The sequence below is a fragment of the Podarcis cretensis genome (assembly GCF_951804945.1).
Source record: "Podarcis cretensis genome assembly, chromosome: 2".
In the NCBI taxonomy this organism is placed as follows: Eukaryota; Metazoa; Chordata; class Lepidosauria; order Squamata; family Lacertidae; genus Podarcis; species Podarcis cretensis.
In genome coordinates, this window is record NC_137171.1 from 128191657 (window position 1) to 128209069 (window position 17413).

Here is a 17413-nt window from a genome sequence, read left to right on the forward strand (position 1 = left end):
GAGGGAGCCATTGCTGAGCCCACGGCACCTCCCGCCACTAGGCAGCCTTCGCCTCTTCTCCCTCCCAGCCTTTCCTCGGGATCCAGGAGCCTCGATGTTGGGGGAGGGGAGAGCCGAGGTAACCCCCCCATGGACCCCCCCCGTCTCCCTTGCAGTTCGCCTGGTGGGATGTGGGCTCCTTGGGGCAGGGGGAGGGAAGGGGGGCAGCCCCTAGGGCGCAGGCGCAGAAGCAGGAAAACTGCCGGCAGGGAGAGGGAGGGGAGGACTCGGCTTGGCAAGGGTTAAAGGGAGCCGAGCGGGATTCCTAGAGAGGACGGGGAGTGAAGGGGGAGGGGCAAGGTCCTCCAGAGCAGAAGCCCCTCCCTCCCTCCCTGCCTGCCTCCTTCCTCTCTGGCCTTTGCCTGGGTGAGTCTCCTCTCTCCTCCCCCTGAGGGTGCCATGGGGAGAAGGGGGTCCCGGGGGGCAGGGAGGGGGCGTGGGGGTCCCTGCTCAGATCATGCGCAGTGGGGAGAGACCCCCAAGTCAGGGAGCAGAGGGTCCTCCTTTGTCCTCTCTGCCAAGCCAGGGAGGGGGCGAGTTTGCAGGAGGACTGCATCTCTGCTCTTCCTCGGGATCCAGATGCTGCCTTCATTTTGGGGAGGGGGCTTGGGGTCAAGGAAATAAACCCCCTTCAGAGGGAGGGAAAAATCACATTTGTGACCAGAGGCTGCAGCCAGAGGGGAACATTCCCACGTGGGGGGAGCACAGGGAGAAGAAAAGCCCGTCTGCATCTGCAGCAGCACAAGTGGACCACTTCCTCTGTCCCAGATGCAACAACACATGTCTCTCCCCCAGATCTCACTCCCAAAGACACACTCTTCCATGGTCTCCTAAGACAGACAGATACTAACCAACATTCCCTCCCCTCCCCCTCCTGGTGCCCCTTGAAGTTGGCTTGAGGGCAGGGGGAGGGGCCACCCCACCAGATGAAGAGAGAGGAGGTCCTTCCATCTGGAAAATGGGAATGCTAGCAAAGATTTACTTGAAGATATAGATAATAAAATTATTACGTGAATTCCCCCATTTACACAAAGATTAATACAGTGGTACGTCGGGTTAAGAACTTAATTTATTCTGGAGGTCCATTTTTAACCTGAAACTGTTCTTAACCTGAGGTACTATGTCTGGGTTAGTGGAGTCTGTAACTTGAAGCGTCTGTAACCCAAGGTACCACTGTACTCATCATTTAAATAAACAACAAAATTGTTTCAGAAAAGAACAGAGCAATATTTAGAAGATCATCTTTCTTCTCCCTGTTTCTCTTAGGGTCCAGTGTGCTTTGAAGACGTAGCTGTTCCTTTCACAGAGGAGGACTGGGCTTTGCTGGATCCTGACCAGAGAGCTCTGCAGAAGGAAGTCAAGGAGGAGAATCCTGGGATCGTGGCCTCTCTGGTAAGGCTCCCTGCTGGATCATGAGATCAGTTTTGAAATTCCATACAGATCTCTGAAGGACAAACCTCCTCTATTTTGAGGGAGCCCCATAGCGCCACCTGTAGCATCTGAGATGTCAACACACCCACAACTCTCCATAGGAGATGAATCTCCTCTTCTGTCTGGGAATATTCTTCCACCAGTCCTGCCTTTTCAAACCAGGAGGAGGCTGGTCTCAGCTGCCCAGACTTTCTTCAATGTAGGCTTCAGAGATCTCAGGGACGGGGAGGTACATCCTGTTTAATTTTCTGTTTCCCTTTCTGCATCTCTCTGTTTTTGGTTGAGCAAAGAAATGACTGAGCTTGGAGATGGAGCGGATTCCATGACTGAGCCAAATTAAATCCATCCCTGGATAGAGCCAGGCTTTTCGAATCTCCGGGTCCCATAAATAAATTAGGTAATATCAGCCAAAAAAGGCAGTAATTCCCTTCCCTTCTTCCTCTTTCACAAACATTCATTTGCATTGTTCAATCATTTCAGACTCTATCTATTCCTGAGGCTATTATTATTATTATTATAATTAATTAATTAATTATACTGCCGTGGGTTGTAGGTGGTGAATTGGAAAGGAGACAACAACAAAAATCCACAAAATTGGAGAAACCATATAAATATTCAGAGTGTGGAGAGAACTTTAGTCGGAGCTCCCAGTCCACTTCCCATCAAGGAAAGCTCTTCGTTCAGAAGGAGAGCCTCACTTCACATGAAAGAACTAACGGGGGAAGAAATTAGTGCTTGAAATGTGAGGAAAGCTTCCTTTGCAGCTCCATTCTCAATTCCCATGAGATACTTCATACAGGGGAGTGTTTGGGAAAAGCTTCATGCAGGTCAGAAACCAGATCAGTGCTTGGAATGTGGAAAGAGCTTCATTCAGGTGGTGAATCCAATTTTCCATGAAATATTTCCTACAGGGGACTGCTTAGAATGCTTAGAAAAAGCTTCACCTAGGAAACCAGTCTCAATTTCCATTAAATAAAACACAGCAGAGATAATCATAGAATTTTATAGAAAAAGGTATAAGGCATATGGTATAACTGGTATTAGGAAACTTCATGAGGAATTAAGGGGAAAGATAGCATTGACTCGGAGTAGTTACAAAATTTGTGGTCTCTCCCCGAGTGCCAGGGACCCTCCTCCAAAGAGAGCTTTTTTTTGTCAGAATTATTTTTTTCCCCCAATCTTTGGCAATTAATTGGCAATTAATGTTCTCGCTGCCACTGTGGCGTAACTAAATATTTCCTTATTTTCTTTTGGTATATCTACATCCAATATTCCCAATAAAAAGTCTTCTGTTTTTTGGGGCAAAATGTTGTTCAAATGTTTTCTTTAGTTCTTCATATACCGCATCCCAGAAGTCCTTGATTTTATCACATAGCCACCACATATGCAGAAGTGTCCCCTCTACTTGCTTACACCTCCAAAATAATTTTGATTTTCTTTTATACATTTTACATATCTTGGCTGGTGTTAAATACCATCTATAGAACATTTTATCACATTTTCTTTTATTGCCTCACAAGCCGTAAAATTCCAACTCTCCTTCCATAATTTTCCCCATGATGTTAATTTAATAGGTTTCTGTAAATCCATAGCCAATTTGATCATTACCGCCTTTACCTGTTCATTCATATCCTCTCACTCCAATAAGATTCCATACATTTTAGAAATTACTTTTGTTTTGTTTTGTTTTGTAATGCCATATTTTTCGCCCCATAGGGCGCACCGGCCCATAGGGCGCACCTAGGTTTTTTGGGGGGAAATAAAGGGGGGGAACAGGGTGCTATCTGCTACTTCGCGCAGCTCTCCCACAGCTTGTGGAGAGCTGCGCGAAGCCCAAAGCCTGGGGGGCGCTCAGCTCAGCGCGCCCCAGGCTTCTGGGTGCAGGCAGCTCTCCTCTCGCTCTCCAGGCTTCAGCGAAAGCCTGCATTCGCCCCATAGGACGCTTCATTTTTGGAGGGGAAAAAGTGTGTCCTATAGGGCAAAAAATACGGTAATTCTTTATCCAATACTGAAACTGCAAAACGCTTTTTCTTGACAGCTTTGAAGACCTCATTTATTTGGTGATACTGGATCCACCCTGTTAGGTGGTGTTTTATTTCCTCCCGCAGTTTGGTCAGACTCATGTTCGTAGCTTTGAGAACACTATCCAACCATCTTGTCCTCTGTCGTCCCCTTCTCCTTGTGCCCTCCATCTTTCCCAACATCAGGGTCTTTTCCAGGGAGTCTTCTCTTCTCATGAGGTGGCCAAAGTCTTGGAGCCTCAGCTTCAGGATCTGTCCTTCCAGTGAGCGCTCCTCCAGCACTAGAATTCAAAAGCATCAATTCTTCAGCAATCAGCCTTCTTGATGGTCCAGCTCTCACTTCCATACATCACTACTGGGGTCAAATCATAGCTTTAACTATACGGAGCTTTGTTGGCAAGGTGATGTCTCTGCTTTCTAAGATGCTGTCTAGGTTTGTCCTTGCTTTTCTCCCAAGAAGCAGGTGTCTTTTAATTTCGTGGCTGCTGCCACCATCTGCAGTGATCATGGAGCCCAAAAAAGTCAAATCTCTCACTGCCTCCATTTCTTCCCCTTCTATTTGCCAGGAGGTGATGGGCCCAGTGGCCATGATCTTCGTTTTTTTGATGTTGAGGTTCAGACCATATTTTGCTCTCTCCTCTTTCACCCTCATTAAAAGGTTCTTTAATTCTTCCTCACTTTCTGCCATCAAGGTTGTGATATTTCTTCCGGCAATCTTAATTCCGGCTAGGGATTCATCCAGCCCAGCTTTACGCATGATGAATTCTGCATATAAGTTAAATAAGCAGGGAGACAATATACAGCCTTGTCGTACTCCTTTCCCAATTTTAAACCAATCAGTTGTTCCATATCCAGTTCTAACTGTAGCTTCTTGTCCCACATAAGGATTTCCCAGGAGACAGATGAGGTGATCAGGCACTCCCATTTCTTTAAGAACTTGCCATAGTTTGCTGTGGTCAACACAGTCAAAGGCTTTTGCATAGTCAATGAAACAGAAGTAGATGTCTTTCTGGAACTCTCTAGCTTTCTCCATAATCCAGTGCATGTTTGCAATTTGGTCTCTGGTTCCTCTGCCTCTTCTAAATCCAGCTTGCACTTCTGGGAGTTCTTGGTCCACATACTGCTTAAGCCTGCCTTGTAGAATTTTAAGCATAACCTTGCTAGCGTGTGAAATGAGTGCAATTGTGCGGTAGTTGGAGCATTCTTTGGCACTGCCCTTCTTTGGGATTGGGATGTAGACTGATCTTCTCCAATCCTCTGGCCACTGCTGAGTTTTCCAAACTTGCTGGCATATTGAGTGTAGCACCTTAGCATAACAGCAGCATCTTTAAAAATTTTAAATAGTTCAGCTGGAATATCATCACTTCCACTGGCCTTGTTATTAGCAGTGCTTTCTAAGGCCCATTTAACTTCACTCTCCAGGATGTCTGGCTCAAGGTCAGCAACCACACTACCTGGGCTGTACGAGACATCCATATCTTTCTGGTATAATTCCTCTGTGTATTCTTGCCACCTCTTCTTGATTATTTGGAAATCTGTACTCTATTTCTTGTAGGTCTGCCTTGGATACATATCAAGATCATTCTATCGTTTTTGAGAGTTCATCCCAGAACAGCTTTCACCGCTCTGTTGTTGACTATGAGGGCGACTCCATTTCTTTTACGGGATTCTTGCCCACAGTAGTAGTTATGATGGCCATCTGAACTGAATTCGCCCATCCCTGTCCATTTTAGTTCACTGATGCCCAGGATGTCAATATTTATTCTTGCCATCTCATTTTCACCACATCCAACTTTGGCCCAGCCACTTCATCAGCTCTGAATCTACTTGTCCTTGTCCTCCGCTCTTCCTCAGTAGCATGTTGGACGCCTTCTGACCTGAGGGGCTCATCTTCCAGCGTCATAACTTTTATATGGCTGTTGTCTTTGTCCATGGAGTTTTCTTGGCAGGGCTACTGGAGTGGCTTGCCGGTTCCTGCTCCAGGTGGATCACGTTTGGTCTAAACTCTCCACTATGACCTGTCCGCACAGCTTAGCTCATAGCGTCTCTGAGTTATTCAAGCCCCTTCGTCACAACAAGGCAGTGAAAGTGGCCCAATTCAATTCCATATTTTTCTTTTCCCCAGTTATTGCTTCTTGAGGTGAAATCCACCAGGGGGTTTTAGGTTCTAACACCACTTTATGTTTTTCCCATACTCTATATATCAATTTTCTTATTATATGATTCAAAATTGATTTCTTTCCATGTTTTAATATGTTGTTGTTTAGTCGTTTAGTCGTGTCCCACTCTTTGTGACCCCATGGATCAGAGCACGCCAGGCACTCCTGTCTTCCACTGCCTCCCGCAGTTTGGTCAGGGTTTTAATATAATTGTCTTTAAATAGGTTGGCGTTTTCATTTGTCAGCCAGATTCCGAAATACGTAGTTTTATTTACTATTTCCAATCCTGATATTTTCTTTAGTTCTTCTTTTTCCTGTGTTGACATATTTTTTTGCTAGCATAGTAGTCTTATTTTTATTTAATTTAAATCCTGTGACTTCCAAATTCAAGGATTTTCCTTATTATTTTTGGTACGCTTTCCTCCAGATTTTCAGTACAGTGGTGCCTCGCAAGACGAAATTAATTCGTTCTGCGAGTCTTTTCGTCTTGCGATGTTTTTCGTCTTGCGAAGCACGGTCCGTCGCAACTGCGCCTCTTCAAGCGGCTTTAAGAAGAAAGCGAACAAACTCGCAAGACGTTTTCGTCTTGCGAAGCAAGCTCATAGGGAAATTCGTCTTGCGAAGCAGCTCAAAAACCGCAAAACCCTTTCGTCTAGCGAGTTTTTCGTCTTGCGAGGCATTCGTCTTGCGGGGCACCACTGTTTTTAGAATTAAATTGTCTGCAGAGGCCTTCATCTTGTGCGACTTCTTCCCCATTGTTAGACCTTTTATGCCTTGGTCACTCCTTGTTGTCATTGCTAAGAATTCTAGTACCGTTATAAAAAGTAGAGGCGAAAGGGGTCAGCCTTACCTGGTCCCCTTACTTTAAATTCTTCTCTTATTTCACAATTTAGTATCAATTTGGCTCTCTGATTTCAATATATTGCCTCAACACCCCTAATAATATTTTCTCCGAGTCCTGTTTTTTCTGTAGTTTTTTTTAATGGAGCTCCAAGAGAGTTTGTCGAAGACCTTCTCCATGTCTATCAGCATCAAAATGGCTTTTTTATCTGATCGTGCTTCTAAATATTCTAAAATATCAATTATGTTTCTCATTTTATTGTGCATGTGTCTGCCTGGTAAGAAGCCAGCCTGATCTCTGTTTTTTATTTCATTTAATACTTTATTTTAATCTGTTGGCTAGGATGTTGGCAAATATTTTATAATCATTATTGAAGAATGATATAGGTCTATAATTTTTGATTAGTGTTGGATCTGCTCATTGTTTGGGTATCAGTGTGCTAAATGCTTCTTCCCATGATTTTGGTATTCTTCCTTCTTTTAAAATTCCGTTCAGTACTGTTTCATTGGTTCTGGTAATATATCTTCTAACTTCTTATAAAATGCCGCTGATAATCCATCCGTACCTGGGGACTTTCCTATCTTTGCTTTTGAGATTGCTGCACCTCCATCATCGCTGTTGGTAGATTTAGTTGTTCTATTTTCCAATCTGCTGTTGTCGGGAGTCTATTTTGTGCCATTTCCTCTTGGTCTTCTTCTTCATTGTAAAATTGTAAAATTTAATTTTTCTTTGCATATTTCTTTAGGATTTTCAATTATTTTTCATTTCTTTTTTACTCTCTCTTCTTATTTTTTCTTTAATTGCCACGCAAGTAGACTACCTGATTTATTGGAACCACTGGAGAGGTATAGAAATGGGGCTTCTGTTGGGAAGGGGCTGCCCCATTTGTGCTTCTCCAGGGGCAGGAGAATCCCTGCAGGGCCTCTGAGGCTCCCTTTCCTTCTTCCTCTCTCCCAGGACCCTGCAGCTCGTTTTGACTACTTGACTCCTCAGGAAGGATAAAAGGGATGGATTCTGCAAACCTAGTGAGGATGGAAGGGGGAAGATGGACAGTTGACCTGGTCAGGTTGTCTCCTGCATCCCTCCTCTCAACCTCTGAGCGTTCCCTCCCAGGGACCTCCAAGAGATCTGGTGAGTCCCAGGGGAGGGGAGATGGGGACCTGGATGGATGGAGACAGAGAGGAATTGGGTCTTCCTCAGCTAGGGGGTGGGGGGAGGCAGGCAGGCGGATGGAGATGGAGAAGGGGAGCACCTTTTCAGGCTCCCCCACCTGCCTGCCTGCACCTTTATCATCTGCAGGCAATTTGAGCTAGGAATAGGTCACAGCTCCCCAGTCACCGTGATGTGTTGGCAGCTCAAAAGGTCTAAAATCAGTTCTGTGATCTGAATGCCTTACCAATGTCAGACAACTCACTGATCCTGCTTTGCAGTTTGAATGCAGATGGGGCCTCTGTGTGTTGTCTTTTTCTTTTTGGAATAACTTCTTATTTGCTTTTAAAAACAAGGATCATAGTACTAATAAATGATACAAATATGTAGACTAAGTCTTCGCATGCCATTTGCATATCAAAAATAGCAGAATAAATTTGCAGGAATATCTATAACATATGGTTCATCATTAGTGGTCGGTGTATGAGTTCTGGGTTCATGAATTGGTTTGAACTGAGTTATAGTCACTTTTCCTCTTCTGTTGCTAATGAAAAATACAGTTGGTCTCCTCATGGACATGGGAGGGGAGTTCAAAGTGAAGAAAGCAATTTACGTATAAATTTAAATTTAGACCAACCAGATTGAGGCAACAGCTGATGGGGAGTGTTCAAGTGAAGGTGTTGCTGTTTGTTTCACAGACGAGACGTGGACGTTCCATACATACCTGTATGTGATGAACTTCAACTCTTTGGCTGGAGACCAACAGCATCTGGGATTCTAATATCCCCCACCGTGAACCCAGAATGGAGGGATATCAACTGTTTCCTCTCTGAATGTTCTGCGTCTAGTCATGCCTTTTAAAACAGTGACCAGGCCTCTCTGAACCACCCAGGCCTTCTTAAATGCCGGCTTCAGAGTTTTTAGGGAAGTTGATGTAAATTCTGTCAGGCTTGTTGTTTTGGCTTCTGTTTGCATTTGATTGACCAAAGAGATGACTGACCTTGGAGATGGAGTGGATTCCAGGATTGAGCAAGAACAAAATCCATTCCAGATAAAAGCCAAGCAATATGTCAGTAAATACCGGCCAACAAAGGCAGTGAAATCTATAGAGAGGCCCCACATCTAACTATTTTTAGTTCTTCCTCTATCACAAGCATTTATTATCTTGGTTCAATGATCTGGAGCTCCATTTCCTCCTGAGGCTCTAATTCGCTTCTCTCTTCATTGCAGATGGAGATGAACTGGAAGGGAAGAACAAGGGGGAGCACAAGAGAATCCACATAGCGGAGAAGTCATATAAGTATTCAGAGTGTGGAGAGAACATCCGTCAAAGCTCCCATTCCACCTCCCGTCAAAGAAAGAGCTTCGTTCAGAGGGATAGCCTCACGGCACACAAAAGAGGACAGAGCAGGGAGAAATTGTATCAGTGCAGAGAATGTGGAAAGAGCTTCAGTAACCGCCGGAATCTCACTTTCCATCAAAGAATTCATACCGGGGAGAAACCATATCAGTGCTTGGAATGTGGGAAGAGCTTCAGGCACAGTACTACTTTCACTTTGCATCAAAGAACTCATACAGGAGAAAAACCCTATCAGTGCTTGGAATGTGGGAAGAGATTCAGGCACAGTACTACTTTCACTTTGCATCAAAGAACTCATACAGGAGAAAAACCCTATCAGTGCTTGGAATGTGGAATAAGCTTCACTAATAGCTCCCATCTCACTTCCCATCACAGAATTCATACAAGGGAGAAACCCTATCAGTGCTTGGAATGTGGAAAGAGCTTCAGTCAGAAGGGGAATCTCACTTCTCATCAAAAAATTCATACAGGGGAGAAACCCTATCAGTGCTTGGAATGTGGGAAGAGCTTCGGGGAGGGGGCCAAGCTCACTTTGCATCAAAGAACTCATACAGGAGAAAAACCCTACCAGTGCTTGGAATGCGGGAAGAGCTTCGGGGAGGGGGCCAAGCTCACTTTGCATCAAAGAACTCATACAGGGGAGAAACCCTACCAGTGCTTGGAATGTGGAAAGAGCTTTAGTCAAAGTGGACATCTCACCTCTCATCAGAGAATTCATACAGGGGAGAAACCCTATCAGTGCTTGGAATGTGGGAAGAGCTTTCGTCAGAGTGGTGATCTTGCTTTGCATAGAAGAGTCCATACAGGGGAGAAACCCTATCATTGCCTGGAATGTGGGAAGAGCTTTAGTGTCAGAAACAGTCTCACTTTTCATCAGAGAACTCATACAGGAGAAAAACCCTTTCAGTGCTTTGAATGCGGGAAGAGCTTCGGGGAGGGGGCCAAGCTCACTTTGCATCAAAGAACTCATACAGGGGAGAAACCCTACCAGTGCTTCGAATGCAGGAAGAGCTTCAGCCGGAAGGACTATCTCATTTTCCATCACAGAGTTCATACAGGGCGTATGAAGAAAGCGTATCACTGTTTGGAATGTGGAAAAAGCTTCAGTCAGAAGGGGAATCTCACTTCCCATCAAAGAATTCATACAGGGGAGAAACCCTATCAGTGCTTGGAATGTGGAAAGAGCTTCAGTCAGAAGGGGAATCTCACTTCCCATCAAATAATTCATACAGGGGAGAAACCCTATCAGTGCTTCGAATGTGGGAAAAGCTTCAGCCGGAAGGACACTCTCATTTCCCATCAAAGAGTTCATAGAGGGCATAAACCGTATCACTGCTTGGAATGTGGAAAGAACTTCAGTCAGAGGGTCCATCTCACTTCGCATCACAGAATTCATACAGGGGAGAAACCCTATCAATGCTTGGAATGTGGAAAGAGCTTCACTCATAGCTCCCATCTCACTTCCCATCGCAGAATTCATTCAGGGGAGAAACCCTATCAGTGCTTGGAATGTGGAAAGAGCTTCACTAATAGTTCCCATCTCACTTGCCATCATAGAATTCATACAGGGGAGAAACCCTATCAGTGCTTGAAATGTGGAAAGAGCTTCAGACGGAGCTCCCATCTCACTTCCCATCAAAGAATTCATACAGAGGGGAAACCAAAAAAGAGAAATAAAACAAAAAATATTAAATAAAAAATTAAAATATTGAGAATGCGTGCCGGAAGGAGAGAACGAGGTGCAAAGAGCCAGAAGACCATTATTGAGACTCACAATTCCTCTAAAACAAAGAATCGGCAGAGAGCCAATGCCATCTGCCCTGGCTCAGAAACAGAGTGGGTTGAGGAAACCGAGAGATCGGAGCAAATAGAACAAACAGTGAGTAACAACGTTGGGGGAACCTCACCCCCCCTTAAGGAGGATGTCAATGACCCGACCCCCCTCCTCCCAGAAAAAGCTAATCCGACCAAGAGGGCAAGAGCAGGAGCAGGAGGGATTCCTCCCACTCCTAACGCTGACCCACCCAGGCCTCTAGAACAAGATATCAGAGGAGCCTGCTTTCAACCAATTCGGGATACGCATCCCTACCAAGAGATTTGCATGTTGTCTGCAGAAACTATGGTTCTGGTTCTCCAAAGACTGAATGAAATCCTCACCAAAATAGTTAACATTGAGAAACAATTGGATACTAGTTCCTCCCCTTTAAGTGCCCAAGGGCTTAAAAGGATGATAAGAAATGACTCTGTTAGCAACTCACCAACTCAAACTATGGATGAAGTGAGGTCCTGTCAAGTCTTGCAAACGAACCAGATAATGCTTGAGATTCACCGATACACTCATAGGTGGATGAACCGCAGACAAATTACTATGTCCTTGTCTCAGCTCCTGAATTACCGTTACCGAAATGTAGATCTAGAAAATGTCCACTTCCTGCCTACCTTGAGAAACACCATGCGCCTATTTATGACCTTTAGGTCATCAACCCTCCCATCTCGACTCATGGAGATAAAGGATACCCTATGGTGGTTCCATTCTCTCCGCCCAGTGAGGGTATTTGAGAATGAAACCAGGAGGCAATTGGTCCCTTGCATAGAGTCAAAGCTAATGCGGATAAAGGAAACCAAGCTCAACACTAGAAATACTAATTGCCCGAAGGAAGAAAAGAACTTTGTAAGCCTAGAATTACAAGATCTGAAGAAGAGGCTAATGAGTATAAAGACTGAGATTTCTACCCAAAATATAAGGACAGTAGAGCCTAGAGCACAATAATTAAAATTGCCCAGAATGTTATTGGGCTCCAACTACCAACCCTGGATGAGATCTTCACGTCTCACAGCTTGAAGAAGTCACACAATATCCTGAGAGATCCCACCCATCCTGCTCACAACCTCTTTGAACTGTTGCCTTCGGGCAGAAGATATAGGACAATGAAAACACGAACTACACGCCTTCTGAATAGTTTCTATCCAAGAGCTCTGATTGCACTAAACAATGATCTCAGGGCCAGTTGTAAGAAATAGCAAGCAGTGAGAAGTAAGGAATGAGATAGGTTTTAGGTTATGCTATGCTTCTAATAGGTTGTGTTATATTCTGGATTATGTATGTTTTAATAGATTATGTCTGAATAGGATGAGAGTGTTGGAGATACGTGCAAATGTGTATGTGAATCCGGTCTTGGGTGTTTGATTTTCGTTGTTGTGTATACTGTGTATATACGGACAATGACAATAAATTTATCGAAATCGAAATCGAAATTTAAAGACGTCCAACAGCTCTTTATCCCGTAGAAAGACATCAGTGCAACTCCCTGTTCCCTTTTCAAACGACACCAAATTAGATGAGGAATTTGGCGCCTCCGACATTTCTATGGCAACAACACCTAAAGAACTCTATGTTGCTGACAATCTGGAGATATCCAGCACCAACTCTACATCTGGACCTTTGCCTAATGTTCCAAAAACTTATCAGAATGATCAGCCTTCTCTACTGTACTCCTGGCGAGACAGGATGGACAGATCTTCCAAATTCGAATCTGGCTCTTTGTTGGCCAGTGATCCACATTTTATAACACATACCTCATTAATACTTCCACAGCCACAGATAGAACCAACAATCCTCCACTTAACCCAGGAGGGAGAGGGGGATTGACAGTTAATGAAACACCATGGGACTGTCCCCCCCGCTTGGGGTGCGGTTGGTTGGGTTTTATCTTCTAGGGATACTTACCCTATCAGACCACCTCTTTCCCATACCATTTTGACCCAGGAGTCCTGGCTCAAGGATGACTTGTTATTGAGGGAATGTTACCCATCTATTGGGGAGGCTAGTATGGGATCTGGGATTTCCATAATTGAAGGGCTAGAGAGGAATGGCGGTGGGGCTAGAGATCTCTATCGGCGAAGGGTTTTGAGATGCAGTGATCCTCGAACCCCTTCCAATCTACGCCCCATCCCAAGGGATGAGGGTAGGGAGAGCAAGGATTACACACCTCCGTCATTGGTGCTTTGCAATGCCAGGTCCATAGGCAACAAAACTGCCAGCATGCGTGACTTTTGCCTCACAGGGGATTGACCTGGCTTGCGTGACGGAGACCTGGGTACGGGAAGGCGAAGTAGTCTCCCTACATGAGATAACACCCCCAGGTTTCTCTGTCCTCCATCAATCGCGGACTGTGGGTCGGGGGGGAGGAGTAGCGTTGTTATTCCGGGAGGATTGCTCTTTCAGAGCTCTGCCATCACCGGCGATCTCCGGCATTGAATGTGTTGGTCTCGTGTGGGGCACCAAGGAGAGCTTGGCTGTCTGGCTGGTGTACCGACCACCCAGCACACCTGCAGCCACCCTGTCAGACCTGCTGGAGGTGGTGGCAGGCTGGGCCTTGGAGTTCCCAAACCTACTGGTTTTGGGAGACTTCAACGTCCATGCCGATGCCGCTCCCTCCTCACAGGCTCTGGACCTAGTGACTTCCATGGCAACACTAGGGCTCTCCCAGTTTGTTTTGGGCCCCACTCATCAAGCAGGCCACACGCTGGATCTGATCTTTGGGGCTGGCATAGATGTGATCATGCTCCCCGCTGTGGAAGTGCCATGGTCTGATCACTACGCTCTGAAAGCCAAGATTGACTTCCCGCTCCTCCCCGGCTCGGGTGGCGAACCTATTTGGGCTCGTCCGCGAAAACTGATGGATCCTGATAGATTCCGACAAGCCTTGCGGAACCCTGCTCCTCCTGGCGACTCATTAGATGACCTTGTTGAGGACTGGAATAACCGGCTCTTGGCAGCCATTGATGAGATCGCGCCTAAGCGCCCTCTGCGACCCCGTCGAAACCGGGCCCCTTGGTTTACTGAGGAGCTCCAGAAAATGAAGTGGGATCTCAGACGGCTAGAGCGAGTATGGCGACGGACTTGTGACGGAGCCTCAAGAACATCTTATAGGACGCTTATGAAAGCCTATGCGATGGCTATGAAAGCTGCTAAGAAATCTTACTTTGCAGCTTCCATTGCATCCGCTAGCTCTCGCCCGGCACAACTTTTTAGAATAATTAGGTCAATAACGTCCTTAGGAGGACAACCAAATTTAAACACAAATTCGACCCACAGCTGTGAGGCATTCGCGAGCTTTTTTGCGGAGAAAGTCCTGTTGCTCCGCCGTGACCTCCCTGCCAATTTAGATACAGTGACTGAACTGGAGGCCCCTCGACTGACTTCAGGTCCAGTGTTGGACTATTTCGATCGGATACTCCCTGCTGATGTGGATAGATTCCTCCAAGTTAGTAGGCCCACCACCTGCCTCCTTGATCCGTGCCCGTCTTGGCTGATTAGGGAGTGTCCAGATGTTGCGCGGACCCCCCTGGTTGAAATTATCAATTTGTCCCTTGACACAGGGACATTCCCAGGGGAACTGAAGGAAGCAGTGATGTGTCCACTCTTAAAGAAAACTTCATTAGATCCCTTAGACCTATCCAATTACCGCCCAGTTTCAAATCTTCCATACCTGGGTAAGGTAATTGAGAGAGTGGTTGCTGAACAACTTGGTAGGTTTCTGGAGGAAACATCGGCATTAGATCCATTTCAGTCCGGTTTCCGTCCTGGTTTTGGGACGGAGACAGCTCTGGCCGCCCTAACAGATGATCTCCGTAGACAACTGGATCGAGGCGGGTCAGGACTGCTGATCCTTTTAGATTTGTCAGCAGCCTTTGACATGGTCGATCATGATCTTCTGGACCACCGCCTCGCAGACGTGGGGATACAGGGCATAGCCCGTAACTGGTTGTGCTCTTTTATCTCTGGTCGGGGACAGAGGGTGGCACTAGGGAGGGAAATGTCGTCACGCCACTCCTTGGTGTGTGGAGTGCCGCAGGGCGCAATTCTCTCCCCGATGCTTTTTAACATCTTTATGCGCCCCCTTGCCCAGATTATCCGGAGCTTTGGGCTGGGCTGTCATCAATATGCTGATGACACTCAGCTCTATCTGCTGATGGATGGCCACACCGACTCGGCCCCGAACACACTGACCAGATGCTTGGAAGCTGTGGCTGGATGGTTTCGTGGGAGCCGATTGAAACTAAATCCTTCGAAGACAGAGGTCCTATGGCTAGGTCAGGACTGCATGGGGATGAGGGACCAACTCCCTTCTCTTGCGGGGGCCCAATTAGTGCCATTGCCTTCCGTTAAGAGTTTGGGTGTAATCCTTGACGCCTCCCTTTCCATGGAGGCGCAAGTTACAGCAACAGCCAAGGCAACATTTTTCCACCTTCGCCGCATCAAGCAGTTGGTCCCTTACCTTTCCCGCCCCGACCTGGCCACAGTGATCCATGTGACGGTCATCTCCAGGCTTGACTACTGTAATTCGCTCTATGCAGGGCTGCCCTTGAAGCTGTCCCAGAAACTCCAGCGGGTACAGAATGCTGCAGCGAGGCTCCTCACGGGGTCTCTGCCATGGGAGCATATTCACCCAGTGCTTTTCAAGCTGCACTGGCTCCCGGTGGAGTACAGGGTCAGATTTAAGGTGCTGCTTTTGACCTTTAAAGCCCTTCATGGCCTAGGACCCTCGTACCTACAGGACTGCCTCTCCCTGTATGCCCCACGGAGAGCCTCAAGGTCCATAAATAACAACACCCTAGTGGTTCCAGGCCCTAAGGAAGTTAGATTAGCTTCAACCAGAGCCAGGGCCTTTTCAACTCTGGCCCCGGCCGGGTGGAACCCTCTGCCTCATGAGACCAGGGCCCTGCAGGATCTGATTTCTTTCCGCAGGGCCTGTAAGACAGAGTTGTTCCGCCTGGCCTTTGGCTTGGAGCCAATTTGATTCCCTCCCTTTCTTTTTTTCTTTTCCTTCTCCTCCTGCAATGAGGCTACATTTTAAGATTTTACATTATTTTAATGTTGTATTTTATTTTTGTTTTTAAGTTGTAATCATTCATCTTGTTTTTATTATTGCTTGTAAGCCGCTCTGAGCCCGGCCTTGGCTGGGGAGGGCGGGGTATAAATAAAAAATTATTATTATTATTATTATTATTATTATTATTATTATTAACAACCCTTACACAATACAATTGTATAGAAAAGATAAAGGGGGGATATAAACAAAAATACTGTTTATGACATTTGTATGATATATATATCATTCGTCAACACATAGAAAGGCAGGCTCCCCCACTTCTCCCCTGCTTGACCCCCTCTTCTCCCTGTATCCCACCCTGAGAGATCCTTCCTTCCCTGAGTTCCTTGCAGGTCCCGCCCACCGATATGATACGGTTCCTTGCCAGTTTTTTGAAACATTTCATTATAATGGGTGTCAACGCCACAGGGCGAAAATCATTCAGACTGTCTATCTTTGGGTTTTTTGGCAGGGGTATAATGGTACCAGATTTCAGACAGGGTGGAACGGCGGCTTGGGCCAGAGTCTGGTTAAAAATCTTCATAAAGATTCCTGCCAGTTGGTCCGAACAATCTCTTAAAACCCTGCCAGCCCCCCCATCCGGGCCCAAAGCCTTCCTCGTGTTTACCGCCTTTCATATTCGCCTCGCTTCTCCCTCTTGCACCCTGACAGCATTTCCTGTAGGTAGTGAGGCCAATAGCTCTGACATCCCTGTTGGAGCAACTGTTGATGTCACCTCAAATCGGGCAAAGAAGGTCTTCAACTTTCCCACCAAGGAAGCCGTACTCTCTACCACTGATGTATTTCTCGATTTATAACCAGTCAGATGTTGAACTCCCTGCCACATTTGTCTAGTATCATTTCTTAGATGGTCCTCGATTTTTCCTCTGTACTCCGCTTTTACCTTCCTGATACCCCTCTTCAAGTTCGCTCTTTCTATACCATACGGTACCCGGTCCCCAGTTCTTAAAAGCAGAGTTTCTGGCCTTCAAGAATCTCCTAACCTCTCCCGTCATCCAGGGCTTCCTATTCGGATACAACTTAACATACCTTTCCCTGGTGCATTTCCTGTGCCGAATCTAAGACCGTTGATGTAGAAGTTTATAGATCCTGATGGTCGAACATATTCCAATTGGTCTCCTGGAAACAGCCCTGCAACTGCTGAGAGGCTCCCTCAGGCCACACTGTAACCATCCGTGTTTGTAGCTGGCCTTGTTTTCTGAGGGGTGTGTACACTGGTGTCAGAAGCAGGGACACATGATCTGAACCACCAAGGTGCGCCTCATATTCCCGTCCAATGTTTGTATACACCTTGTCAAGAGTACTTTCTCCCCTTATTGCACACTCAATGTGGTGATGGGATTTGCGGAGTGCTGCCCTCACATCTGTGTGAGTGAAGCCCCCCACAATAATCCGCACTGCCTCTGGGTATCTGCTCAATTTAGCATTGATGTTTTCATGCATACTACTCATGGCCCTGCAGGCATTTGCAATTGGTGCTACATAAGAAAGCTGCAGAGATAGTGCAGGATAGTGCG

The 17413-nt window shown here is 46.2% G+C and overlaps 1 protein-coding gene across 1 annotated transcript; it reads left to right on the top strand.

The window, feature by feature from the left end:
- The first annotated feature begins 1785 nt into the window (after nucleotides 1-1785).
- LOC307209523 (uncharacterized protein) lies at nucleotides 1786-12229 on the top strand. The gene is made up of 3 exons (XM_079964687.1): nucleotides 1786-1867; nucleotides 7449-7622; nucleotides 8871-12229. Exons 2-3 carry the CDS (start codon nucleotides 7499-7501, stop codon nucleotides 10694-10696), a joined length of 1950 nt encoding a protein of 649 aa, XP_079820813.1. The 5' UTR covers nucleotides 1786-1867; nucleotides 7449-7498; the 3' UTR covers nucleotides 10697-12229.
- The last annotated feature ends 5184 nt before the right edge of the window (nucleotides 12230-17413 follow it).